At 38.5% G+C, this 27,564-nt stretch overlaps 1 protein-coding gene across 1 annotated transcript in view; it reads right to left on the bottom strand.

Annotated features, from left to right (window-relative positions):
• si (sucrase-isomaltase) overlaps positions 1–27,564 on the bottom strand; it is a 126,246-nt gene that overhangs the window by 27,328 nt on the left and 71,354 nt on the right. Inside the window, exons 24-40 of the mRNA XM_088346169.1 lie at positions 26,522–26,713; positions 21,986–22,135; positions 21,719–21,925; positions 20,404–20,558; positions 18,750–18,918; positions 17,243–17,339; positions 13,256–13,368; positions 12,831–12,956; positions 12,369–12,497; positions 12,169–12,282; positions 11,995–12,057; positions 11,588–11,704; positions 11,383–11,473; positions 11,143–11,281; positions 8,501–8,634; positions 7,224–7,258; positions 5,297–5,413 (exon numbers count right to left, since the gene is read on the bottom strand). Of these exons, the coding sequence (XP_088202295.1) occupies positions 5,297–5,413; positions 7,224–7,258; positions 8,501–8,634; positions 11,143–11,281; positions 11,383–11,473; positions 11,588–11,704; positions 11,995–12,057; positions 12,169–12,282; positions 12,369–12,497; positions 12,831–12,956; positions 13,256–13,368; positions 17,243–17,339; positions 18,750–18,918; positions 20,404–20,558; positions 21,719–21,925; positions 21,986–22,135; positions 26,522–26,713 (2,148 nt within the window). The remainder of the gene's footprint in view (positions 1–5,296; positions 5,414–7,223; positions 7,259–8,500; positions 8,635–11,142; positions 11,282–11,382; positions 11,474–11,587; positions 11,705–11,994; positions 12,058–12,168; positions 12,283–12,368; positions 12,498–12,830; positions 12,957–13,255; positions 13,369–17,242; positions 17,340–18,749; positions 18,919–20,403; positions 20,559–21,718; positions 21,926–21,985; positions 22,136–26,521; positions 26,714–27,564) is intronic.

Here is a 27,564-nt window from a genome sequence, read left to right as displayed (position 1 = left end):
TGGGCACGGTTTACCATGATTTTTACAAACACTGTATTTTTTCTCAAAAGACCCGTTTCCTTATGTTGCGAGCGTGTTCCTAGTAGCGTTTTGCTACCCTTCACAGACACGGTTTGGGATGAAAGTTATAATATTATTGTTAAAGCTTTGAAAACTCTCTCGGTGTACCGTCTTTCTTTGTAAATATGTGTAACCATGTATAATTTGTATTTGCAACTGTATATTTTTGTAATGTATTTATTTTAGAGACTTATTCTGATATGTTTGCCACGGGCGAATCGAAGAGAAGGGGCAAATACAACGGGGGCTGATGGGAAGTGGAGTAAAGGTGAGACGTGTTTGTGGACGCAGCGGACAATAATGGATATAGATTTTTCCCACCCTTACCTTTGGAAATATACTTTTTTTTTTCCTTGGATTATTTTCAACGGAACCAGTGCTCTGCAGGTCTGCGTCATATCTTAACTACCGGTATCGTTTTACGTTCAATTTGCCGGCTGTTGTTTTTGGACTGTGTACTTCATATTAAAACCAAGAGCTTGCTCTGTCCACTCCACGCATCGGCCCGGTATTGCAGTACCTCCGGGAACGGTGCATTCGCAATGATCGCAGCAAGGCTTTAGGGCTAGGACCTTAGCTTGGCCTTTTGGCTGAGAGTAAGTGTCCCGGCTCCTAGGCTTTGTAGCGTATTATGAACTGACCGATAACGGATAATGGATAATGAATAACGAAGATAGAACAATAACCCTTAAAAACCCCAAACCCCCTCAGTTACAATTGCGGGACTCAAAGTCGGGTTTGGGATAATTTTGTGATTGCGTTGCATGTTTTAATGTGGGTGCATGCGGCTTATATACAGGTGCGGCTTGTGTAAATACAAAAGCGGGTATCCTCTTAAAATGTGGTGGGTGCAGTTTATAATCAGGTGCGCTCTATAGTCCGGAATTTACGGTAAATTTGTTCAAGATACACGGAATTTTAGATATAATTTGGATTTAGGAATGAATTCATCTCGCATGCAAGAGGCTGTAAACAATTTGACAACAACCATGGGAATAAGGTTAATCCAAACAAAGAAAATCACAGTTGACTTAAATTATTTGGATATTTCATCCTCCGTAGAGGTAAGATAAGGCCCGCCCCCAAAAAAGCAAAACTCAACCCAAGCTCGAGCATTATACGTGTTTTTGTCGGGACCAGAACGGAGACAGCACCCACTTGTGTTGGGTTTCTCACAAGTTTTATTGGAAGAAAGAGAAATGGTTGCGCCCATGATCCGGTGTTCGCTGGACGCGGGAAGCCAGTCGCTCTGATACTCGGATTGTGCTCCAAACGCGGAAGCGGATCTTCCCTGGCGAGCAATGAAGTGTCGGGGACGGAAAAGGCGGGTCGGTAGCCAGGACAGGAGAGCAAAAACGTGGTCGTGGTCGTAAGCGAGTCGTAAGCAAGAAAAGGAGAAAAGATGTAGTCGGGGACAAAAAGAGGTAGAATGCCGGGACGGGAGAGCAGACGCGGTCAGGAACGAAAAAACGGGATAGACGGGAGCAAAAAACGGGACAGGTGAGAGTCAGGGTCGAAAGAGGCTTGCCTAGTGTTTACTGAGGTTTTCAGAAGGACTGATAAAAGGGGGCAGACAGGACTAGGTACGAATACTGATCGGGAGAAGATCAGAACCCGCGGGAGTTGGCGCCAAAGGAGCGGGCACAGCTGAGTCACATCGGTAATCATGACAGTTTTGAGGGTTTGAGCCCTGAAGCGGACCTGAATTTAATCATGAGGACTCAGGAGGAGGAGTGTTTTCAACTATCTACCATCCCCCCGGCATACGCCCAACCGGTTTTGTGTGTGCAACGTGCTGCGGGCTGCAGTACATGGGAGGGGGACGGAATCCATTGTGTGGATCCTCTACAAACACTAATAAATAAAGACCATAGAAGGGTGGATTATTAAAAAAATAATAATAAAGTCAGCAAGAGAGAACCCGGCCCGAATGCGAACGACAATTGAGAATTTTGGATCGGGCTTGGGTTAGGCTCAGGCCAATTATCTTGCCAATATTCTCTGTTGAGTTCAATTCTGGTTTGACATTGTTGAATTCCTACATCAATTCCATCCATCCAGTCCATCCATTATCCGTACCACTTATCCTCAGTAGGGTCGCGGGGGTGCTGGAGCCCATCCCAGCCAACTCTGGGCAGTGGGCAGGGGACACCCTGAACTGGTTGCCAGCCAATCGCAGGGCACACAGGGACAGACAATTTGCTCGCTCATTCACACCTAAGGACAATTTGGACCGGCCAATGACATGCATGTTTTTGGAATGTGGGAGGAAACCGGAGTGCCTGGAGGAAATCCACGCAAGCACGGGGAGAACATGCAAACTCCGCATAGGAAAGTTGGGAGCTGGATTTCAACCAATGACCTCAGAACTGTGCCGCACACGCGCTTACCACCATGTCACCGTGCTGCCCAAACTTGAACTGTATTTTTTAACTGTCTTGTCTGGGGATTGAACTCATGACACTGTATGTGCGACACAGGCATCCTACCATTTGAGCTATCAGGGTCGTTACATCAATTCCAAATCATACAATATTTTACCTGGTGCTCCTTTACTCTATGGTACTTTCTTTTCTTGCTTGGTCCTTTTTGCTTAAAGTCTTGGATTTCAAGCTACAAAACCCAAATGCGGGTAATCATCCTCTAGATGTTATCCTCTTTGCAAGCCATTACCTTACCACTGGTATAATGGGGTTCATGAGAGCGTCGGCGGTGGTGATGTGCAGTGGTGCTTGGATCACCTTGAGAATTCAATTAAATCCCCCTCCCCCCATTGCCGCACACACACAAACTGTCCCGTCGAGTACTTCAGACTCCATTGCAGAGAAATTTTGTCTCGCGGGATCGATCTCTGGACGGGCCTTATTGGATTTCTTAGATGTGTTCCAAAGCCCTTAAAGGTCACTGCAAGAATGAATGTCACCACCACAACAACTCCAAACCAGGTTATCTCTTTGGAGAGTTCAGTGTGTGCGCTGCTTTGTTTTATTTTGGCTAAATATTAGGCGTTCACCCAAACAACATGACCATGTGTTGTCAAAATACCGAGCTTTTATTTTTGCACCATGGAGCACAAATGTTTTAGATGGTAGGCCAATAAAATAATATAATAGGCAATGCATTTAACTAATGTGCCGGGGAATCTTGTCTAGTGGTGTGAAGGATATTAGCCAATTTTATATTTGCAAAACAATCATACCATGATAAATGTTCCCTCTAATTTTCCACGGGTCTGAGCGTTCACACAAAGTCGGTAAGCAACACTTGAAACAACTGTGAGCAACCATAATCCCAAGTGTGGCAAGATAATTAATCATCAAACATGTCCAAAACTTGACATCAAGTTACATTTTGCTGAGTTTCCGGCAATGCGAAATTATTTTTCTCTTTTGAATGAATTGACTCATGTACTATTGCAAAGGTTGTACAGCCTACAGACATCGTTTTTTCTTACAATTCTTTCACAAGATATCCATTTCATTTTATTTCCTGATATATTTTGTCACATAATATTAACATTTTTGGGGGCTTATTTAGTCGGTTGTTAGATACAGAACTGTACTTAATTACATTGTTAGTGGAAGTACAATGTTGGCAACAAGATTCACTTGATATAATTGGAAATTATTTGAATGCAACACAAACTTTTTCTTCTTTTTTTCCGTGTTTTTTTCAATCTTTTTTTAAATTCCTTTGAAAAAAATCTCATTGTGTTTATTTTTTCCGAGCTGTTACTTTTTTTCTTTTTGTTCTTTATTTGCATTTTTCCTACATTTCTTTTTTTTCTTTTCTTTTATTTCTATTTTTTTTTTCAAAATTTTTCCTTCTTTTTTTCTCTTCCTTTTGTTTCTTTTTTTTCTCAGCTTTTCATTACTTTTTCATTTTCTTATTTTTTTCTTTTTGTTCTATTCCCCCCTTCCTTTAAGTCATTTTGTGCATAATTTTACTTAATATTTGGTCATTTTGGGATTAAAGAAGCAAAAACAACCTGATGAGCCGTTTAGGACCCAAAAGAGTCGTTTTCTTTTAGTGAGCCGAGCCGAAGAAGCCGGTTCTCGATAAACTGTACTAACTTTACCCAACTTCTTTTTACTTCGACTCGACTTCAAAATACCGCATTTAGGACACAACGTCAGGGGAACCCGTGTATTTTTACCTTCATGCACTTTAACTTTGACTTAAATCTCTTATTAATTCGTAATTTGGAGCCCTCATTTTTTGTGCGCTGACGAGAATGTGTGAGCAGTGTGCAATTGCGCACGCGAAGCTTAGAGGGAACAGTGACCATGATGATAATTTATTTATTTCACTCATAAGCAAAGAAACGTACATTCATCCATAATAGACTTGTTTCTCTTTATAACTAGTAAACTGCTCATGATTTATTACAATTAAATATATTCACTGACCTTCCTTGTTTCAAAAAGCTCTGCAAAGAAAATTATAAAATAAATAAAAGTTAAAATTGCACATATTTGTGCTCATTTAATTTAAAAAAAAACATCAAAAACATAGTTTCCACTGGCAGATTTATTTTGGTTATTAATAGTTTAGTTATTTTTGAATGGATGGATGAATTATTGAATACAACTTAATTTGAAACACACAAAAAAAAACAATAAGTAGGAAGGGGCATATGCTTATTTAATCCGGCCAGTTGACTTCTTTAATTTTTCTAGAAAAAAGAAGATGGAAATATAGTAAAAAACATACAAGATTCAGTAATACCCAAAACCACTATTGGCCAAAATAAATAACCTGTATAACCACTGTGAATATAAAAAAAACAAAAAAAAAAGGAATACCTCTATAGTCTTAATTTAGTAAACACTGTATGTTAAGCTTAAAAAAACATAAAACTGGTGTCAAGAATTAATTCTGAAACATTTTTGATGGATAATCTGTCTGGAGAATTTGTTGCGAAAAAAAGGTTGGGGAATACTGATTTAAGGTAATAATGCCACCTGAAAGCCTTCTGTAGTTACTTAATTCCCAATTTCTTTTATTTTTAACCAACACTAAATGTAATTGCCTTAAGCAAGTACAGCCTGGTGGCAACCATTGTCGTTTGTCCATATGAACAATGTGATTTCATATTTTTACTTTTTGTTATTACATACAGAATTATCCTATATATGTAATATAGTTCTATAAAATAATGCAAACATTTATTACTCATACTAACAGCCTGTCACATCGAGCGAAGCTCACATCATTCCGCTAAGCATTCACTTACGGGGTTGCCCTTGCCGTTATGGTTACGTGAATATGGATAGAAAGCACCCAGTTGCATCCAACGAAGACACATCTCGTACTGAGCTGAATTAAAGAACCCACATATGTCTGCTCCGGTCTGAAAGGTTCAATGAGCAGAAAAACAGTTAAGAACATGAGACAACAAGGAGGAAAATGCATTAAATAATTGTTTAAAGTGATATTAGAGAAATACACAATACACAGTGCTTAACCGTATCCACCGTGCAATACAATAAGCAAAAAAGTATATTGCTCTTGTATTGGCGGGACATTCCCCCTCTCCTTTTTTCGTAATTTACCTATAATTTCAATTTACAATCATTTTTTTTAGAATACTTTCTTAATTTAAGATATTTTAGTACAGAGATCCCTCGTTTTTTTGCGGTTATTGAGGACCGGGACCACCCGCGAAAAGTAAAATTCAGCGGAGTAGCATCACACCTTAATAAAAGCCCCAAAGGGTTAGACTTATCTCGAGATTACGTCATGACATGTCTGTGACAAAATAACAATTATAGATATACAAACAATAACACACAACACATAATTGCAGTTGCATGAATAGGTGTATGCTCATTCTACAAAAATAAAATAAATTTGAGGGCTTCTCACTCTTGTGTAAGAGAACAATTTAGAGATCGGCTGGCTGGCAGCACATTAGCATCAGTTGTACTTGAATTGAGACAGATCCCCGCACAAATGAAAACAAAACTGTCCCGAATGTAGTGGTTTTCTACGAGTTTTAGCTCCAAAGTATCCATTCCATGGTTAATGGACCTAGCATCGGGAAGATACAAAGTCTGCAGCGGTTGCTTAGGAGAGTTGTTAGACTAGGCCAGGGGTTGCGAACCGGGTCCTCGAGAGCTAAATGTTTTGGAGTTTAGTCTTCTCCCATTCAGGTGATGCTTGTTAGCAAGCTTTGTGGGAAACCATTGACTTATGCCACTGTTTGACTGAGAGCATGCAGCAACCTTATGATCGCTGTGTACTCTCTGAACTAAATTATCCATACATTGTTATTAATGACGGTAAAGACTGTTTACTTCAAATTTCCCAAATGAGGGAACTAGCGATAACTGAAACGGAGAGTAGCGAGGGTTCTCTGTACATATACAAAAACAAGTGTTTGCGGGTAAAATAAGAATAAAATGATGTGTGTAATTTGCATCTTTGAGATTAAATGAAATGATCTGCATTTATATAGCGCTTTCCAAGTCAATGACTTCCCAAAGCGCTTTACAATGTGCTCCACATTTTCCAATAGCGGCCTTGCAGCCATAAAAGGCGCTAACCTGCTTATTGGGGGTATTAGGGGTTCAGTGTCTTACCCAATGACACTTCAACATGTAACACGGACGAGCCGGCATTCGAACTGGGATCCCTTGATCCCAAGACGAGCGCTCTACCTCCTACTGCTGCCCCTTTGTAGGATACGTTTTTCTCATTTCAACTCAAATATTGAATACTTCATATTATGAAGGCTAAATAAACATGTAGACTCCTAGAATAAAGATTAAATTCCAGCTCTTATATCAATTGAATACTAAAAACTATGTCCCTTTACCCAAATTGTTGTCAGCATGATACATATACAGTATTTAGACTCTCATACAACATGAAGTACCTTATCCATTCAAGGATTAGTGATATAAAAAGGGATTTATCTTTTCTTCTAAATGTATGGACTGTACATATATATTGACCTATATATCAAACATTGACTGACAGTATTAGCATTCCCGCCTCCTGTAATAGCATGCTGAACAAGTTGTCCTTTGATCAAAGTGTCCAACAAAATGAAATAACATCTCTGTGGCCATGTAATCTACTTATAGAATACAAGGTCACATCAATAAGATTATGTCTTTTCACAAAAAAAAGAAAAAGAAGCAGATGATGAAACTTACATAAGGGATGCCAAACAGACTAAACTCCATCATGCCTGCGAGACAGGAAAATCTTGAAAGGATTTGACAGTAAAGGTTCTTTTTTTTCACAAAGGGTACAAGCTTGCATACAAATGGTTTAGAAAGCAATACGGTCCAATGAACTATCTGCACAGCTCCACTACTTCCTGAACTTGACTAATCATGTGCAATAATATCTAAATATGTTTTCAGGAGCATTGTCCCTGCGTGCCAAAACGATAAAAAATATGTTTTTGTTGTTTTTGTTTTGCTTTGTTTTTTTAACTATTGTACACTGTTTGGTACAGCCCCTTCAGCAAGTATCAAGTCACTGGAAATTATTTTAGTATGAACAATCACCATGGAATAAGTTTGATCAGACATTTGTCCACACATCATGGGGCCCCAATTTTATTGTATTGCTTCCAGTATCCAGCGAATGAGAGTATGTAGGTGGCTCATATGGCAAGTAGGCGCAGTAAGGCAGTGTGGTAAGAAAAGTAAAGATATAAGTACCAAAAGTTAAAGCTTCAAAGTTGTTTCAAAGTCCCTTCGCCATTGGTCGAGGCAAAGAGGGATGATGTTTCGTGCGTGGTGACCAACATTTTGTGTGTATGTCACAGGAAACATCAGGTGCCGAAAAGTTCTTGCAAAGTCCATGAATAGTCCATGCATCAGTTCAGTGCTCTTGATATAAAATTTTGTTTCGTAAGCAAAGTGCCCTTGTGTTTAGGGAAAGGATTGTTCAGATTTCGGCTTTAACACCAATTCAAAAATAAAAAATAAAAACACAGAAAATAAATTTCAGTTTGAAATGTATGATTTTAGTAATAGCTGTTTTTCTCAGAAGTGTTCCTGGAAACAAGTACCGGTATTTGTAAGAATCTTAACACTGTTCAACTGTTGTTTTCTAAACAATGGTGAACGCTAGAAAAATATATTTGTTTTCCAAAAAAAGATGGGGATTGAAACTTTCTTCTGATATGCCCTTTGTATATACAACTATAGAACAAAACTTTACGTAGACCTTCAAAAATGATTCAAAATGGGAACAACATTCCTGGCATCAAGTCTTCCCATTTGAGAGAAACATCTGGTATTCAATGAGTTGATAGCAACCTTTTGTTTTACATCTTTGATGAGTGGACGGACTGATTATAAACCTTGTCTTTGTGGTTACTGAGGACAAGCACACCTGTATAAATTTGTTTGTTCACTTATGAAAGAAGTAATGGATTTGTGCAAAGAGGCCATTGTTGTGTTTGTACATGTTGTACCTATGATGGATTTGTACAATTGGTCCCAGCTGGCGTTGTTGTCACCCAGCCAATGTCCAGCCCATTTTCCACTGGATGGATAAGTGGACCTCGTCACTACTATACCTCGTCTAGCGGTCACATTCAGCAGGGCACTACATGAAGAAAATTGAAATATTAGTATATACAATGCTTATAAAGGTATCCATTCCCCTCCGCCCCCAAGCATGTTTTAACAAATTGCCATAGTTCCATAGTTCATCCTTCAAAGGTATAGATGAATAACTCAAATATTGTCTAAGAATCAGTAATGCGACATACATTCCTGAAACAAAACTAAACATATTCAACCTTTTAAATTCCATTAACAAAAAAAAAAGACAAGAAAAAAGAGAAGTAGGTGTTAATAAAATCAAACCCCTTTGAGTTAAGGATGTTGGGGTATGTCTCCAGAGGTTTTGCACATCATAAAATATATTTGTTGCCCATTCTTCTCTACAAAACTGCTCACATTGTGTTTAAGGTTTGATGGTGAACCTTTGCGCACAATATTTTTCAGATATTTCCATAAATGCTCTATAGGATTGAGATCTTGCTTTTGGATTGGTGATTTTAACATTTTTATGTTGTTGGTTTTAAACCATCCCAGTGCAGATTTTGTCTTTTATTGTCCTGTTGGAAGGTAAACATGAACCCCATTCAGGTTTTATTTCAGACTCTAACAGATATTCTGCCAGAGACGCGCGTTATTTCCTATCAAGTGTAATGATCTTTCTTGTCCCTGATAAGGAAAAGCAAGCCCACACAATGATGCTGCCACCACTATGTTTGGCAGTGGTACTTAACACTTTGCATTCAGCCCGAAGAGTTTATATTGGTTCTCATCTGACCAGAGCACCATGTTCCACATGTTTTTTTGTGTCTCCCATGTGGCTTCTTGCAAATACCAAACGGGGCTTTTTATGGTATTATTTCTGAAACGGCTTTATTTTACCACTAATCCAAAAAAAGGCAGATTTAGGCAGAGTACAACTAGTAAATGTGTGATGCAAAGATTGTCTCACCTTAGCTGTTTGGGCCTGCAAGTCATCAGATGTGATTATGGACCTCTTGGTTGCTTCTATGATTAAGACCAGGCCGTCCCTCTAAACCTTAGTCGATTTTTAGTGGTTTATGCTCTCTCCATTTTATGTTGTTTATTGCCCAGTGTTCCGGAAGATTTGTAAATGTTGCAAAATAAATCATTTATTTCGCGGTGGATCATTGGAAATAATCAGAACTTCTGGAGTAAGTTAAATAAGCTGACAAAAAATGAGGTACTGTTTTTCTAAAACCTAATTTTCATTTTTTTGGTCCTAAATATAATATTGAATGTTGGCATAATATGGTTCCACCTCACGGTTGTGTCTCACATCCTTTTGATTTGAATAAAATGCTTTTCGTTTTTTAGCTTTTTCTTTGATGATACTTTTGCTAGGCACTGTAATATCATTCAAGTTATTATCAACATAAACGTTCACAGACTGTCTCTACAGCCCCAAATGGTATTCATGTGAAGTCGAGGGTATATGGAGGACTCCCCATACTACTCCCTCATTCAGCTTGTTATCTGTTCGTGCTTGTTATCTCCAATACACCGCGCCGTAACTCAAAGATCTCTTTTACATTTTCCCGCCCCCCTAATAACAGTCTGGCTCTGCTCTTGTCTTGCACGCTTAACTCTTTGAGTGCCATTGGCATATCGCCATCAGGGGGCAGTCAAGTGTTGCGTGCTATCGTCTGATAGTGACGTCAAGTACCCTTTTGTGATTAGGATGAGCGTATAAATTCCCCTGTTTCTCTCCTATGCAAATACATACTGTATATTTAACTTCTACAATAACTGACTCCGGTTATTAGTTAGCAGTGACTAATACCTTTCTAAATAATTCAAATTCATCCTAAAGTAAAAGAAGAGATCAGTAGTTTGAACATAAGGGAATGTAAAATACTCTGAGTCAAGGGCGTAGTTTTTGCGCGGAGGAAGGACATGTGTCCCCACCAGTTAAGCAATTATTACTATGTCCTCACCAATATTATGTGATCACCCCAAGAAAAGATTGATCAACGCCACATTCACCTAGAAGCACGCAAATGGTTAAATCACATTTTCTGTTGGATCGCCAACGCATATAACCGATGTGACAAGCGATACCGTTCCCGTATTTCATGTGAAATTTATATCCTGTTGTTCAGTCAGGAGTATTTAGCGTTACGGTTCTGCAGCCTAAAATAAGGCAGTTTTGGACATGTTTGACGCTCTTCCTGAGTACAATGTATGCATGATAAAACATTTTGCCAAGCCTCAATTTGATTTGTGAAGTAGAAGTACTTCACATTGTTTTAAAACAATGAGATGCTGATTCTGACTGCACTTAGAAGTTATCAGAATTATTTGAAATCAGTGAAGGTCAGCCCTTATTTTATTTATGTATTTATTTTTTTTGGGGCTCCAAACATATTACATTAGTGCTAATTAATTTTTTAGCAGTCTCCATAACAGTTTTGCCTTCACACTCATTTTTGGAATCAGCAAGCTAGAGTAAATCCTCTTTTTTTTAAATTGCTAGCTCTCAGAGTTAATAAACAGCTCAGTTCTACGAGAAACACATGGCGGGTCTCACTCGTAAGTGGGCTTGGTGTGCGACCAGCCGTAGAGGCTGTGGACATCGTAGTGCCTGACTGCCGTGCCGTCACTGAGTATCTGTTCGCTGTTCATGCACAGAGTCTTGTGGTTTAAGCCAAGATGTTTAGATTCCAGGGCTATTTAGACAGACACAAAACATATGCGCAGTGACTCGTTCTTAAGGATTGACAGTCAAATGTTAGAAGACACGTAAGGTAGGTTGTAGAGTATATCTTACACGGCATATAGGGAGGGTTCTCAAGCTGAGGTTCACCAAGACACTTCCCGCCAACCGTACCATGCACAAAACTGGCAGGCTCGTTCATGTCCTGCAGAAAAGGAAAGAGTACCTTACGTAAAGCATAAAACTGCCCAAAAGGGCAAATCAGTAGCCATTATCAGAATAAAATAGATAAGCTGGAGTAGTGTCCCAGGTCACTCACGATCCACAAACCGTCAAATTTCATAGTCTTTTGATAGAAATCCAAAATTTCTTGACGCCACCATTCTGCTGTCGTGTTACGGAAGAAGTCAGGGAAAGCAGTGTAAGCCCTGTAGATCTGGAAAGACATGGTTTTCACCTTTGACTGCTGGAATTCATTGGCAAACTGTACATATTCAATCACATATTGCTAAACCCATTCCTTAAAACTAAAGTATGTCGCTGTTAACTCCTTATGGTGTGTTCATAATGTTTTCCATAGTCTATACACATCATTTCCCTTTATAGTATTTCCCCCTGGTAGGACAAAAAAAAGGTTTAGAAAATAAAGTAACCAAGAAATCTTACTGTGGAAGTTTGTATTAGAATTTTGAAATTAATATTGAGTTTTGAAATAAAGAAATATACCTCCACTTGGGTGTCCCAGTCCAGGGATTCATTTACTGTGACATTCGGGTAGTCTGGCCATACCTGCAAGGAAATGATGGTAAGGATACAAACACATAATGTCAGTTATGGCTACTCTATGTTCTAAGATATTTGTTTCCATTAATATATCAATGGTAATTCAATGAACTTCACCTTCCCCCACACAATTTCGCCACCAAGTGTCTTGGGCCATTTGATGAAAACATCAGCTGCAATTCCCCGATCATAGGCAGGGTAGTTAGTCTCATTGCCTGAAATTGCTGGGTCCTAAAATTAAAGTCAGAACATTTAATCGTCAACAATAGGAGAATACATTGGATCTAGTTTTTATTAATATTCTATTGTTATATTACCAGAATGAAAATGAACCTCATTCCTTCTTTTCTCATGTCCTCAACCAGGGAAGGAAGTCCAGCAAAGTCAGGATCCAGGACAAAATCTAGCTGTCGATTCATATAATCAATGTCCGCATACTGCACATCCTGTAGAGTAATACAAAATAATTAAATAAAAACGTTATTGCTATAAAATAAAGCCAAAGGTCATACTTATATAATCAACTCAAACCTATCCATGAAGTCAGGAGCTCTTTCTTAATCAATCAGTCTTATCTAATTTAGAAGTGGATCATTAAGTTACCATCCTTTAATCATTAAGATGGAAAGACTGTCTTTGACTTGAAAATACTATCCATGTAATCTATTATATTTTCTACAAAAAAAACACAACCATTACAGTGATGAGAACAGACAGTCCTGACTTAAAGTCACAGGAATAAAAACTCAATACTTTTTAAGCATATACGGTGCACTTACGTAGGGAATACCTGCAGCCCTCATTTGCACATATAGATCTGCTATCTCAGAATCGTTAGCATATCCATAGCGACAGAGCTGGAATCCAAGGGACCAATAAGCAGGTAGGACTGGTCTTCCGATCAACTATTATAAACAAAACATAAATATAAACATATGAAGAAGTCAAAACACTTCAGCAGAAGGAAACAAGTTGTTAGGAAAAGTGTGTGAGAGAAAGAGTTAGATTGTGTGTGTTGAGACTGTCCGAATGAGAGTGTGCAATGAAGCGAAAAACTCCAAGCTGCTGCAGTCCATCAACGGAGGCCCAGGGCCAGACACAGTACACACACACACTTACATGCATGCACACGTCAACAGGCTCAAAATTTCAAATGTTATTGTCAAATACACGGACAAATATATCAGGAAACTGCAATACTTACAGCCGTGTACTGCTCTACCACGTTTTCAGGTGTGGGACCGAGCACCATGTAGAAATCCAGGATGCCTCCCACGGTCCGGTAGGTCAGCGCGGGCGTAGGCTGAAAAGTTACATCTGTGTAGAAATGAAACCAGGTTTGATGGTTTATTTGAACATGGACAATAATTTGGGTCGGTGTGCAAATTGTGGTTAAGTTGAGAGCATAGAAAACGGAAGGCAGAGGCATGGAGAACCAACAAAAACTGTATACATTTGCATAGTTATTATGTATGCATAATTAATGAGTGTGTGCACGCATTACTGTACTGCATACTGTATGTCTTAGTAGAAACAGTGAATACCATCAAACAAATTTGAAATAAGAAGGTGGTTTAGATGAAATAGCATCATACAACATTATTGTTGTGGTTCTCAGCAGAGAAAATAATCGGGACTACACTTCCCTCCATTCAGGACATTGGCCAGAAGCACTGCCTATCCCATGCTAAAAACATTACCGGGGACCCCTCTCACCCCCATCATGGACTGTTCACTCTGCTAGCCTCTGGGAAGAGGTACTGCAGTGTGCGGTGCAGGACCACCAGGCTCCGCAATAGTCTAGTCCCCCTGGCCATTAGACTGTTAAATGGTCAATCTAACATATAGTTAACTTAAATCTAAACGGCTGCTAATCTGACTTTTTGCACTACTGGCAGTTTTTTTTTATAGCTTGCCACTCCTTGCACATTGCTCTCTGCACTATTGTAATTACAGCGTTATTGTTACAGTGTTAATGTTACTGTGTACCTGACTTGTTAACCTGACTGCCCATTTTGCACATCTGGTTAGCTACTCTTCTTGCACTATCGGCACTATGGTAAAATACTATACGTAGCCAAAATACAATACAACATTATTTATATCTGTACATTCAAGGAAACTGTGGGGGTCAGATGCATCGACATTTCGTTCTGTATACACGTGTACTAGAATGACAATAAAGTAGATCTGAATCTGAATCTGAATCTGAATCTATTGTTGTATTTTGTCTTGTTATTAGAACACACAGCGGCACCCCCACGGTGCAGAGGTTCAGGGTTCAAGTTCAGCAACCACAGCCTCCCAGTGTGGAGTTTGCATGTTCTCTCTGCATGGGATTCCTGCGGGCACTCTGGTTTCCTACCACATTCCAGAAGCATGCATGTCAGGTTAATTGGGCGGTCCGATTTGTCCCGAGGTGTGAATGATTGAGTGAATTGTCTGTCTCTGTGTGCCCTGCAACTAGCTGGGACCCAGTTCAGGGTGTCCCCTGCCCAATGCCCGAATACAGCTTGGATGGGCTCCAGCACCCTCGCGACCCTAATGAGTATAAACACTGCAGATAATGGATAGATAGATAGAACAAGGAGGGAAACATACTTAATTAAAGTTAAAGTAAGGTAAAACATTTCCCAACACGAAACGATCATTCTTGTTAAAGTGATTAAAAGGACAGTAAGTATTATTTCGGGCCTCCTAGTGGTAAATACAAATAAATACTGATTTGAATAATAGGGAAAAATACATGAGCTACCATATATTTATTTACATTATATTGTGCAGAACATGAGCTTCACCTGGATAGTTTCAAACTCACAGCCCTAGATCGAATTGCAGCCCCCAGTATGATAGTTTGAGGCCCCCTATCTTAATATGAAAATTAAAGGGACTATATGTTGCTGTATTATATTGTGCCACCGAATATGAGTACTAAAAGCACAACGGAAGAAGACAAATAATGGAGACCAAAACACACATTATTACTAACATACTATTATTTATTGAAAAAAGAAAAAAAAGAAAAGTAATGAATAAGAGGAAAAACATCAAAAGAGAATAATGAAAATACAAAATCATTTGTTTTTCCTTTTTTTCTCCTTTCTCTTTATTTACTTTATTTTCTTCCTTTCCTTTTTGCCTTTTTTTTCTTACTTATTCCGTATTTTATCAATATACACACACACACAAACACACACACACACCCTTCTTTTATGTTTGAGAAAGGCTGGAGAAAAAAATGAAGAAAAATATTGCTTTTTGCTCACTTTCAGTCTCTGTAGTATGTAATCTTCCTTGGACTCATTCTTGGTTGCACTACACATTACAGCGACATTCAGTAGACACATTTTAAACACTGTCCCTTTAAGAACAGCAGAATGTTTTAATCAGCACTGTTTTTTTTTGTGGAAAACCCAATTCAGTCCAACCTCACCCAAATAGCTTCAGCGGCTAACATCTTAATTGAGTTTTAGACCCTGTCCAAGAGCTGACATGATTGCCATCTGCTACAGGTAGCTAAAACCCAAATTTTGCAAAAAAACTAGATAATTGAATGGTTTTGTCACTCATAGAGTCCGTAGTTTGTGTTCTTCTTTTTGTTTTTTAGCACACATTTTTAGATACACAACACAACACAGTGACACCTCGTAATGAAATAACACAAACATTCCATAATTTAAATCCAATTCCAGTAACTTTTCTCAAAAATAATGATTGCATTCATTTGTAAATTCTTGACTATTTTTTTATTAAAATTACTTCAAAAAATCCAGAAGGCTGTGAGACATATAACATGAGTTTTTCAAAAAGCTGTTTAGCCAATCTAATTCCGAGTTGCTGTCTAAGTACCTGCTAGTGGGTGTTGGGAACCATTACCGGTTTCACAAACTACAATTGGCTAAGAAGCAGCATTCCACCAAAGTGATCGTGCCGACAGCTGTTACACTTGGAGCAAACAAGCTGAACAGCGGGTAGAGACATTTGTTGGCCTGGAGAGAGATGGGCTCCACCAGGCTATGCCTGCTCAAGACACATTACAGGAAATGGTGCCCCTACGACCCTAAGTGGTTAAAAAAAATCATCCAGCCGATGTCTCCTCTCGGCCCACGTCTTTCCGCAAGATGGTGTGCCGGCTCCTCCCATGTGCGTGCCAATGAAGCCCAACGTGAGCTCCATCACCTCGCCGCGATGTCTGGAAAACTCAAAACCGCACCAAACGTTTCTCAAAACAATGCCTGCCGTCCTCCGTCCGAATCATGTTATCAACAGAACTAGACAAAATATTCTGCATTCGGAATGGCGTGAACTGTCATTGAACTAAAGCCTTCTCGGTGGAAATCTTCATTGCACTCAATAAATGTAACTTGTATTCAATCGTATAAAATCCTTTATAGTCAAATGTATAAAATCCTTCACCACCAATAAGCAAAAATACATAAACATTTTTTCAGAAACCTGCATTTTTATGACATTACGTCTGCCATGATGTTACCATCGGTTACCCAAAAGGCAAAAGTCAGAAGTCCGACCAACTGAACTAATTGAGTAACAGACCCCAGAGCAAACCCAAACAGTTCCAGAAAAGCATTCAATTTACATTGGGTACGGTAAGGGGTTAAAGTCCAAGACGACCAAAGACTGACCAGTTAAGTTAATATGAGGGACTGAGCCCCGAGCAAACCCGCATTTTCATATTTTATTTGTGATGACTCAGGAGGAGGAATGGTGTTTTGGGCCGGATATCAGCCCGGTCTCAGGGCAGGCTCATACCTAATTCTAACCTCTACTTTGACGCTTCATAGTTTGTATTCTTCCTTTTGCTTTTTAGCAGTCATTCTCGGTTGCACAAACAATACAGTGACATCTCGCGGTCAAATACTACCCATCGTCCCTTTGAGGGAACCGCGTTGGTGAATCCTGTCGTAGGATAATGTAAAAACATTTTCTTTATCGATGTGGTGCAGTGATGGCAGTTGGCTATACTTAACTTCTAATAAGAATCAACAAACACTCATGAAGTTGCATTTGGCTTTTAGTAAGCTTCCTTTCATGCACTATGAAATATTCCATTAATATTAATACCTGCTGTATATGCCCTCTGAATCCATGTCAAAGCTTCTGCTGACATAACATATTTGAACAAGTGTGTGTGTGCCTGTGCATGTACAAGCAAACCGCGGTTTCCTCTCACCCATTGCGTTGCTGTTGAGTAGCAGTACACCATGAGCGTCAACGGTGCTTTCAAGTCCCATATAGAACGGATGGACTCCGTAGCAGTTCATTTTGTACTATAAGCACAATAAAGTCAGGTTAGGGAATACCCGTTGCTTGCATGCTTGCACCAAAGCCTTTTTAGTCAACATTAAGTGCTAATTGACAAAGTGCAGAACTTGCATAGCCAATTAAACAATGAGAATGTGAAATAAGATTAAGAGTGCAACAGGGGAACGGTGATGTGGTAGACACAGGAAATCTGCCACTTTGAGATGTCAACATCTATGACAAAAGCTCACGGGCACGTCAGGCTTCATTAGCTTCCTGCTCTACTGGTACCCAAGGAGCTGGAAAAAGGACATGCGGGTGGGTGTGCAAGTGTAGTTATGTGTTGCCTAGCTATGTGTTTGACATAATGCAGAAAAAAAAATAAAAATAATGACGAAAAAAAAGTTTGTATTCTTAGATAGATAGATAGATAGATAGATAGATAGATAGATAGATAGATAGATAGATAGATATATGGGCAGCACGGCGGCACAGTGGTTAGCACGTGTGCGGTACATTTCTAATGTCTTCCTGCGCGGAGTTTGTATGTTCTCCCCGTGCTCGCGTGAGTTTCCTCCGGGCACTCCGGTTTCCCCCCACATTCCAAAGACATACATTTCAGGTGGATTGGCCGGTCCAAATTGTCCCTAGGTGTGAATGAGCGAGCAAGTTGTCTGTCCCTGTGTGCCCTGCGATTCGCTGGCAACCAGTTCAGGGTGTCCCCTGCCCACTGCCCGATGATTGCTGGGATGGGCTCCAGCACCCCCACGACCCTACTGTGGATAAGCGGTGCAGCTAATGAGATGAGATGATATTATATATATATATATATATATATATATATATATAGTTTTTAATTGATATTTGAAATAACTAAAATATACTTAACTCATCCTCACCCACGATGCCACATAATGTTAGTTCATGAAAAATGAAAATAGAGTAGAAACGAGTAGTCATATTTACCAAACCAAAGCCACCTATTGACCTATCATTTACATACTTTGGCTTGCAAATGATGTAGTATGGAAGTATGTCACTGCCCATATTTAGTCATAATTATGCAATGTCTTCATTTCCAACCCCTTTATTTATTAAGTCATACGTATGTAACTTCACTGCTGTGCCATTGATAGGCCTATCATCTTTTTTCTTTCAAAGGACATTTTATATTATTTAGTGCCTCCAAGTGCTAAGTGTTTTGTTGTTTTAATTTTAGAAGGTTTTAAAGGAAAAAAAAACACTTTTGGAGGTCCATTTTTGGGACTGGTGTCCAAAGGTATTGATCTGCAGATTGTAACCAGAAGCTGATGTATTGTCTTAACTGCAGTTTTATGAATTAAGTATGATCAAACACTGCTTCTGATTGGACACAGAAAATAAAAGATGATTTGAATAAATTGTCTTTAAGTAAACAAACACAAAATAATACTTACACCAGGAGGTTGGTCTTTGCTGAACATTCCCCAAGTGTGATAGTTGAGGTCATGCTTGTACGTTGAATGTTCCGTCTCTCCGAAACCGTAGACATAATTGGATGACAGAAGTGTTGATACTTGAATAAACAAGTCTGAAAAGGTAAAACCTGGCACCGAAGAGTCCCAACTGAGAAGAAGCGACAAAACATAATGTAAAGAGAGCAATTCACATAACATTGCCCAACAAGAACATTACAGTTAACCCCAAGGGAAGTCATGTCACATTTTCCGATATATCAATTAGCACAATTTTAACCGACAAAAAATAATCACCCTAGCCCAGAGAGGTGTTAAAATATGCACATAAGGTGCAATAATTTTGTGTGCACTGTACATATTACTTCCGCTCACTGATGCTGTGTTGCAGATATCACACTCCTTGATGGTGTGAAGAACTGACTGGTGATAATTACAAAGTTATGCATATTTTAATTATTTTGTTGTCACATTATTTTACCATTGATAGTGTGCAGCATTCGACTCATAGCCAATGTTCCCTCTAATTTTTCCACGGGTCTGAGCGTTCACACAAAGTCAGTGAGCAACGCTTGAAACAACCGTGAGCCACTATAATCCCAAGTGTGGCAAGTTCATTAATTATCAAACATGTCCAAAACTTGACATCAAGTTACATTTTGCTGAGTGTCCAGCAATGCAAAATTATTTTTCTCTTTTGAATGAATTGACTCATGTACTATTGCAAAGGTTGTACGGCCTACATACGTCGTTTGTTCTTACAATTATTTCACAAGATATCCATTCCTTTTTAGTTCCTGATATATTTTGTCGCATAATATTAACATTTTTGGGGCTTATTTAGTCGGTTATAAGATACAGAACTGTACTTGATCACATTTTTTAGTGGAAGTACAATGTTGGCAACAAGATTCACTTGATATAATTGGAAATTATTTGAATGCAACACAAACTTTTTCTTCTTTTTTCTGTGTTTTTTTCTACTTTTTTTTTAATTCCTTTAAAAAAAAAATCTCATCGTGTTTATTTTTTCTGAGCTGTTACTTTTTTTTGTTCTCAATTTACTTTTTTTCTTACATTTCTTTATTTTCTGTTTTTCTGGCTTTTTTTTTCTAAATGTTTACTTCTTTTTTTTCTTCCTTTTGTTTCTTTTTTTCTCAGCTTTTCACTACTTTTTCATTTTTTTTTTTTTTTTTTTTGTTCTATTCCCCTTCCTTTAAGTCATTTTGTGCTTAATTTTACTTAATATTTGGTCATGTTGGGATTAAAGAAGCAAAAACAACCTGAAGAGCCGTTTAGGACCCTTTTTAGTGAGCCGGGCCGAAGAAGCCGGTTCTCGACATACTCAACTAACTTTACTCAACTTCGTTCGACTTCAAAATACCACATTTAGGACACAACGTCACGGCAACCCATGTATTTTCACCTTCATGTACTGTAACTTTGACTTAAGTCGCTTCTTAATAAGTAATTTTGAGCCCTCATTTTTGTGCGCTGGCTAGATTTTCTTGTGCGCCGAGAATGTGCGAGCAGTGCGCAATTGCGCACGCGCGCAGATTAGAGGGAACACTGCTCATAGCATTTCATCTATTCTACCATTTAAAAAATGTGTGTTTGTTTTAAAACGTCCACTCACATTTTAGTTCCTGTGCTTTTCCGTATGACCTGGATGCCAAATGGATCATTTTTAAAAAGAACTTTATAAAGCCGTTTGTCTTCATCGGTTTCTGGAACAGGTGGGATGGAGAGTGGAACTGGAACTTCATAACGATGTGTGGCTGGGTCCCAGATCTGGACAGAATGGGGTACACACATGATGGAAATCGATTGGATTCAGCATTTGGTCAAATTACTGTGACAATAATAACAACTCTTCATTTTGTAGTACAGTAAACCCGTGTTTGTTTGTTTTTGGGATTTTTTTATGTATCAAAAATAACCTGTGATAGGCAAACATTGTGCATTAGAAATCTTCTTTTTGTGCAAATATTATGCAATTATATACTCTATTACTGACTGAAACACGAACCATATAGCAGGCCGAAGCACTCGATTCACAAATAATATAACTTTAAAAACACATTTCACCAATAACTTCCATACCATCCTATCATAATAATATTAATAATTTTAATTATATAAGTTTATGTCAAGTCAAGTCAATTCATGTTGATTTTTATAGCCCTTAATCACAAGGAGTCTCAACGGGCAGTACAGACCACATATTATTGCAAACCACAGACTATGATCACACCACCCCCTGATCTAAAACCTACATGACGGCAAGGAAAAACTCAAAAACCTCAACATGAGGAAAATGAAGAAACCTTGAGAAGGGACCGCACATGAGGTAATCCCCCTTTCAGGATTACCAGACTGCAATGCACCCATTGCAATGACAAATAATACACAGATATTGTCAACTTGAAATGTAGGTCATTCATAAGATATAGAATACAAGTGTGCTTTAAGCCTAGATTTAAACAGTTTCACTGAGGTTGCAGATCAAATCTCAGGGGGGAAAGGAGGACGATCTCCAACCAGGAGTTCTCTTTTTGGCTCTTGGGATAATTTATTCTTTCTTTATTGAAGGGTTGGAATATTCAATGATTTCGAATTGCCGACCTACAGCCACATAGCTTTTACCTTCCCTTTGTATGTCCCGAGCTTTAACTTAATGTGTGATAAATTTCATTTTTTTCTGCCTTTTGGGCCCGGCTGCAGGCACTTTTGTCGGTCCAGACCGTTTTGTTGACATGGTTTGGCAGTTGAATGCAATTCCGGGAAGCTTTTTTACATTCGTGCACATATTAAACCACAATGTCATTGACACAGAAGTTAAGAAGAGAAGGAGCGACAGAATGCAGAACACAATGCACGATGCAAATCCGTGAAGTAGTGAAAATGTAAAAAGTAAACTGTGAAGGATCGCTGTCTTGGAAACAGGTTACCTTGAACTGCAGCATGTTACTGCTATGGTAGGTTATCTGAACATGGAGGTTGTCAATGTCGGGTGATCGAGCAAGGCCCCTGCTCTGGGACTTTTTGTTCCGTACTATTTGAAGCCACATTCCAGATGTCGTTCCCTCATTTAGTATGACACGGTATCCATGATCTTTTGGATAGAAGCACCAGGGAACGCCTTCAATGCTACTTTGCTGGTAAGAGAATCACATGTTAGACAGAGCACGGGGACCGGAGTTCTGATCAGACGTCACCTTCCAGATGCAGCCTCGGGCTTTGCACTTTGCCTCATCTGCATGCTCCTCGGGATGGCAGTCAAAGCGCTGGTACTCCTCTTGCGCCACCTCCCATTGCACTAGATACGTCTCCCCGAGAGTTAAAGCCAGGCTTCGTAAGAACAGAACCTGCATTTGAGGCAGAGTTGAAAGAGGCAATGTTGTGCAGAAACCTTTCATTACCTGCCCTGCAAGTGAATGGCAACCTATTTCTGTTTTTCAATCACAGTCAGCAGTCGGATGGGAGAGACGCTGGTGTTCCCACAACTTACAACAGAGCAGCATTTTCTTTATTTTGTATTTTTAAGGAGCTATTGCAAGAGCAACGGGATGTTGGAGTTGATCAATTATCATTATTAAATAATCTTATCAATACACATTTAAGGACAGTGATGGAGAAACAATAAATTAGAGATACACCATGTCTTTCAAGCAAACATTTTACCCGACTTACAAGGTTAATCCATTCAAAACCGAGCTGCCAGATACTCAACACCTTTGCCACTTATTTGGTGCTGCAGAGGGCTTTAAAGTCATTTTATTATCATTTTATTTATTTCTATGTTAAAATACTAAAGTGATGTGCTTTTAGTATTCAGAAAAAAATGAATATTGGGTTTATTGTGGATGCTTTGGAGGGGCATGGGACGGATCAATTGTTTTTGTATCAGGAAAATGTTCTTGTGGTACGAGAAATTGTAGATACAAGCACGATGTATCCGTTTCAATTTTTAACATTTGTGAAGGCTTCTCTAGCAACAGTTGTAGCCACTTACATTATTTAGCATGGTGTGCATAGTTTTAATCATAAACAGTAATCCTAAAGTTTAACAAAATACATTAAAATTTACAATTACCTCTACAACATCTCAAAGGTGAGTAATACACCGTGTGTATTTTTATGTATTATGTAAATATGAGGGTTAGATGCCATTCAATGCATTATTTCAACCTTCGTAGTAGATCCTTGAGTTTCTGAAAGCAGGAGCGCTAGCCAAGAATGCCAGTGACAGACATTCGCATTAACATTATCTTTTAAAGTGAAAAAGCAGAAGAAAGTCGTTTTTTTTTTTAAATGAATTATGTTAAACACACAAACACGCATTTGATTTAAATCTAGAAGTAATAATGTTACGTACAGGACATACTTAACACACACCAGTGTGTCATCTGAACATACACACACCAATAAAACCCTATTGTATCACTAAAAATCATTCAAATAATTAATAAAGATTGACAAATCTAACATTATATGACAGCATTGTACATTATTTGTTTTAAATTTGTTTTAGCAATTATTTCAATCTCCTTGGTAACAAAAAAACGACAAAAAATGCAATACATTTGAGACTGACTACTTAGGGGGACATATCATTCATTGGACAATTCCCCGTATTTAGACTTACATTGTACAATTATTTAAGCCTTAACATATGCCAGGACACTCTAAAATGGGAATTGCGTTGACAATAACTTAAGGGACATTTGCTAAAATAATTTCCTTGTGTTTGCCACTTCCATTTCATGTAACCTTAGCCTCAACTTTGTAGTTCAAGCTTAGTGGTCATGACTGGCATATGGCCTTTGGGGCTAGTCATGGTCTGACCCCATAGTACAAATTCTGCCAACCAACAAGTAATCTGACAGATTACATTTGACCTTAAAACCTTAAAGCCCGTCAAAAGTGAGAGGTATTTTGTGTGTACTAGACCTAAAGAGTAGGTACACTATGCTCTGTTTGTTCTTACTTGAGAAAACTAAAAACACTCCTGACCAAAAGTGGAAATTGGAATGAGGCCAAATCTGCTGCATGGCAACGCTTTGTACAGACTGACTTCCTAAAGACTGACTAACTCATGCGCTTGATGTTGTTTGTGCTAGCAATTAAAACACATCTGTTAATTTCCAAAGCTGCTTTCAAAGCCTCTTTGGGGAACTATGAGTCAGAGGAAATCTTGAGGGTACGCTAACACTCAATCCCTTTTAAAGACATATTTCATATTCAAACACGGAACACTTTTGGATGAGAAACGTCAGAATTGGGAACTACTACAAATGGTACAATATAAAGTTGGGAAATTGAACATAAATACACAAAATCCAATTGTGCATAGGTGTAGAGTTATATTATGGCTCTTTAAAATCTAGATGAGACTTGGGCAAACCTTTTGAGTTGGGTCGTGGATGAAAATAATGGCAGTGGACCTGGGCCACTATTAGTGAACTTGATGTTTTTTCCCCTCTTATAGACTTTTTGTCTTATGGCTTTTATCTCATAACGCTTTTGACACTTGAAAATGATTGTTTTTTTTTCTGTCTCTCTTTTCTCTGGATTTTTATAGAAAAGCCCACCCACTGTAAATTGTTACAATTTGTCATACTTAATGGCTAATCTTGAAATGCTATAGTCTGTATCGGAAGTCGCCTACCTTGTATCTGACTTCCATTGGCACAATTTGTATTCAGCTATTCAAGCATTTTTTTTTATTACTTGAAAGCAATTTGTTGCTCTGACAAATACTTGCTTGGGCATTACAGTAGTACTATAACAAGTGTAGAATACTGCATTTGACAAAGCAGGCAATGTCTTGTTCTGTTGTCACTACAGTATATATATCTCATTTTAGGAAAAAAATATACTTATTTGATGCTAACTTTGATGGTTTTTGTCTGTTATAACAAACTCATTCAAAAAACAATAATGATACTTTATTCATATTTGATGTTTGTATATAATGTTTGATTTTTGTTTGTGTGTTTTCAACTATTTATTTTGCTCATTATCAGAATGGGAAAGCATACTTGACATTTTCAAAATGATCTGCAAACATTTTTTTCATTGTACTGTATGTTTTCTTATTTTACTAGAATTAAGCATACAATTATTAAGATACAAATTGCAAATACATTAAATTGTAAACTGGTAAATAAACTTAAAATGACATAACCCAATTTTAGGACTTTTTAACTAACATCAACAATTGTTTTTTAATTAAAAAAAAAATCATTGTAATTCATATAAGTAACTTGTCTAGAAAAATAATGAAATATAATTGTCTTTATTGTCCATGCTAACAACGACAACGAGATTAAACATGGCACTCAAGGATAAACATTAAATGAAGACTTAAAAGACAAAACGGTAAAAATAAAATTGTATAATAGGTAAAAGATTTAAAAGGTGACTGAAGTTGTAAGTGCAAAATGTAAATGTAAACACATTGTCAAGGAATTTTAGCTTGTTTATTTAACAGAACTGATTATTTTTTACAGAAAAGGGTGAGTGGTACCTACTTTTGGGTGAGAATCACTCACCTGTGGATTAAACTGGTGTGTGTGTATATATATACATACATATATATATATATATATATATATATATATATATATATATATTAATGGTATTTTTTACGTCTGTTCATCGAACAACACATAGCAGCTTAAGATCAAATAAAGAAGCAGCTCCAAAAAAGGTAACCCCAAGTTTTCAATTAAGGGGCCGGTCACACAGCCGTTTGCGGCTGAATCACGGCCAGAAATTTCTGCCTGTGAGGCGGACGCTATTGGACGCTTTGAGATCGCCATACAGACGAGATACAGCAGTGCTTAACACGCGGTCGGAAATTCGCGCGCGGGTGGCAGCGCAAATAAGTTCTGCGCTGCTCAATTCTTCAGAGCGCGGGTACACAGCCTCTCACGGGCGTATCGAGGCTGAACCACAGCCAGAAATTTCTGGCCGTGAAGCGGACGCTGTTGGGCGCTGTTGGACGCTTTGAGACCGCCATATAGACGAGAAACAGCAGTGCTTTACTCGCGGTCGGAAATTCACACGCGGTTGGCCGCGCGAAAAAGTTTAGAGCTGCTCAAAACTTTGAGCACGTGTTAACCGCGGGCGGAACACGAGGTAATGACGCGGAAATGACGCGGAACGACGTGCTCTGGCCTCGGCCAGGGCGTGGTTACACATGGGTAGGACGGGAAATTTCAGCGGGTAATCGTGGGTGGAGCATGGTCATAGCATGTTCTGCGCCTGTATCGCGGTGTTATTACGTGAAATTAGCGTATTACGCGTGTTACGGTCAAACACTTTTCTCCGCGCATATACAGTGCGATTTGCCGAGCACACGTCAGTTGTGCTCGAGACGTCAAGGGGTGGACATGCATCTCCGTCACCGTAGTGACCTCGTCTTAATCCATTTTTATTTCTTGACATTTCTTTTCATTTCATAGGAGTCGGATTTGGGCACAACACCGGCTCGGGAGCTTTTATACCCGTGGTCCACACGAAAAATGACGCGGAAATGACGCGATGAGGAAGCGGAACAGTCGCCGGCGTCTGTTTTGCGGGCATACCACCGATGAACAGCGGGTTGGCCAATTTTGCGCATTTTCCATCGCGGGCAACCACGGGCAAAAAAAAAGACGCAAAATTTTAGCCGTGATTCAGCCGCAAACGGCTGTGTGACCGGCCCCTATGCGTGTGAATAATGCCGAAGGTAAGTAGAAGGGTACCTTTCTGTCAGCATCATACTCTATGCTTGAATCTGGAACAATGGTTGTAGCTTTTCCATGTGACACAGGGTCCACATAAGTCACAGAGACAGACGTAGGCGGGTTGGGAAACCCTAAGATTGTGATGTTCTCAAAATGAAGATTGTTGGGATCTCTGTAGCCAGCATGCATCACTTGCATGGTCAATACCCCCTATGGAACAGAAGAGACAGTTTATATTTGATGTCAGTCCAAAAAACCCGTCCAGACATTTGCTTACTGTCTAAATGTCCGCTTGAGTCATTAACTCATATAAAGTGGGGTAAAAAAATAAAAATAAAAAATATTGGGTCAAAAATATTCTGATTCACTGATTGGATCAGTCTGATTCAACTTTGTTTTAAATTATATTTTTATATTTTACTAATGACTTGATTTTTAGTACTCATATTGGGGTTAGTTTTACACCAAATTATTCAATTTTGAGATTGATTTTATGGAGCAACACAGCCATTTTTTAAATTTACAAGCAAGACTAAAAGTTGTGGTTGGAAAATGACCAAATTTAACAAATTTTCTGAGTTTAAAATAAAACGAAGCAGTTATCCTGGGGGTTTCTTGTATGATATACTGTGTGTTTTAGGCTGTTAACAAAATCTTTTTTTTTTTTTTTTTTTGAATATTTTTGGGAGGGTTAAACAAAAATTACTAAATTTTGTGTAGTGTATTTGAATCAAAATTACCTATTTTGCTGGTCTTTGGGAGACTGTGCTGTAGGAGTGTTTTTTTATAATTTAACAAAAATAGCATCGTTTAATTGTTATAATTGTATTATTTGACAACTCTATGTTGCCCTATGGTGTAGTACAACCAAACATGAGTGTTAAAAAGTATACAGAAAATAAAAACTATTGAAACCCAAAGTGACCAAAATACACCATTTTACTTTTAATTTTTATCCCTAGCCTTATTAAGATTTTTGGGTACCCGTAGCAGTAAAATGGGCAACGATTATGTTGGTCTCCTTCAGATAAAAGACGTTCAATGTAAAACAGATGATCATT

Source organism: Urocampus carinirostris, chromosome 10, assembly GCF_059441175.1.
Source record: "Urocampus carinirostris isolate Australia breed hairy pipefish chromosome 10, RoL_Ucar_1.0, whole genome shotgun sequence".
In the NCBI taxonomy this organism is placed as follows: Eukaryota; Metazoa; Chordata; class Actinopteri; order Syngnathiformes; family Syngnathidae; genus Urocampus; species Urocampus carinirostris.
This window is presented reverse-complemented; position numbering and strand designations above follow the sequence as displayed.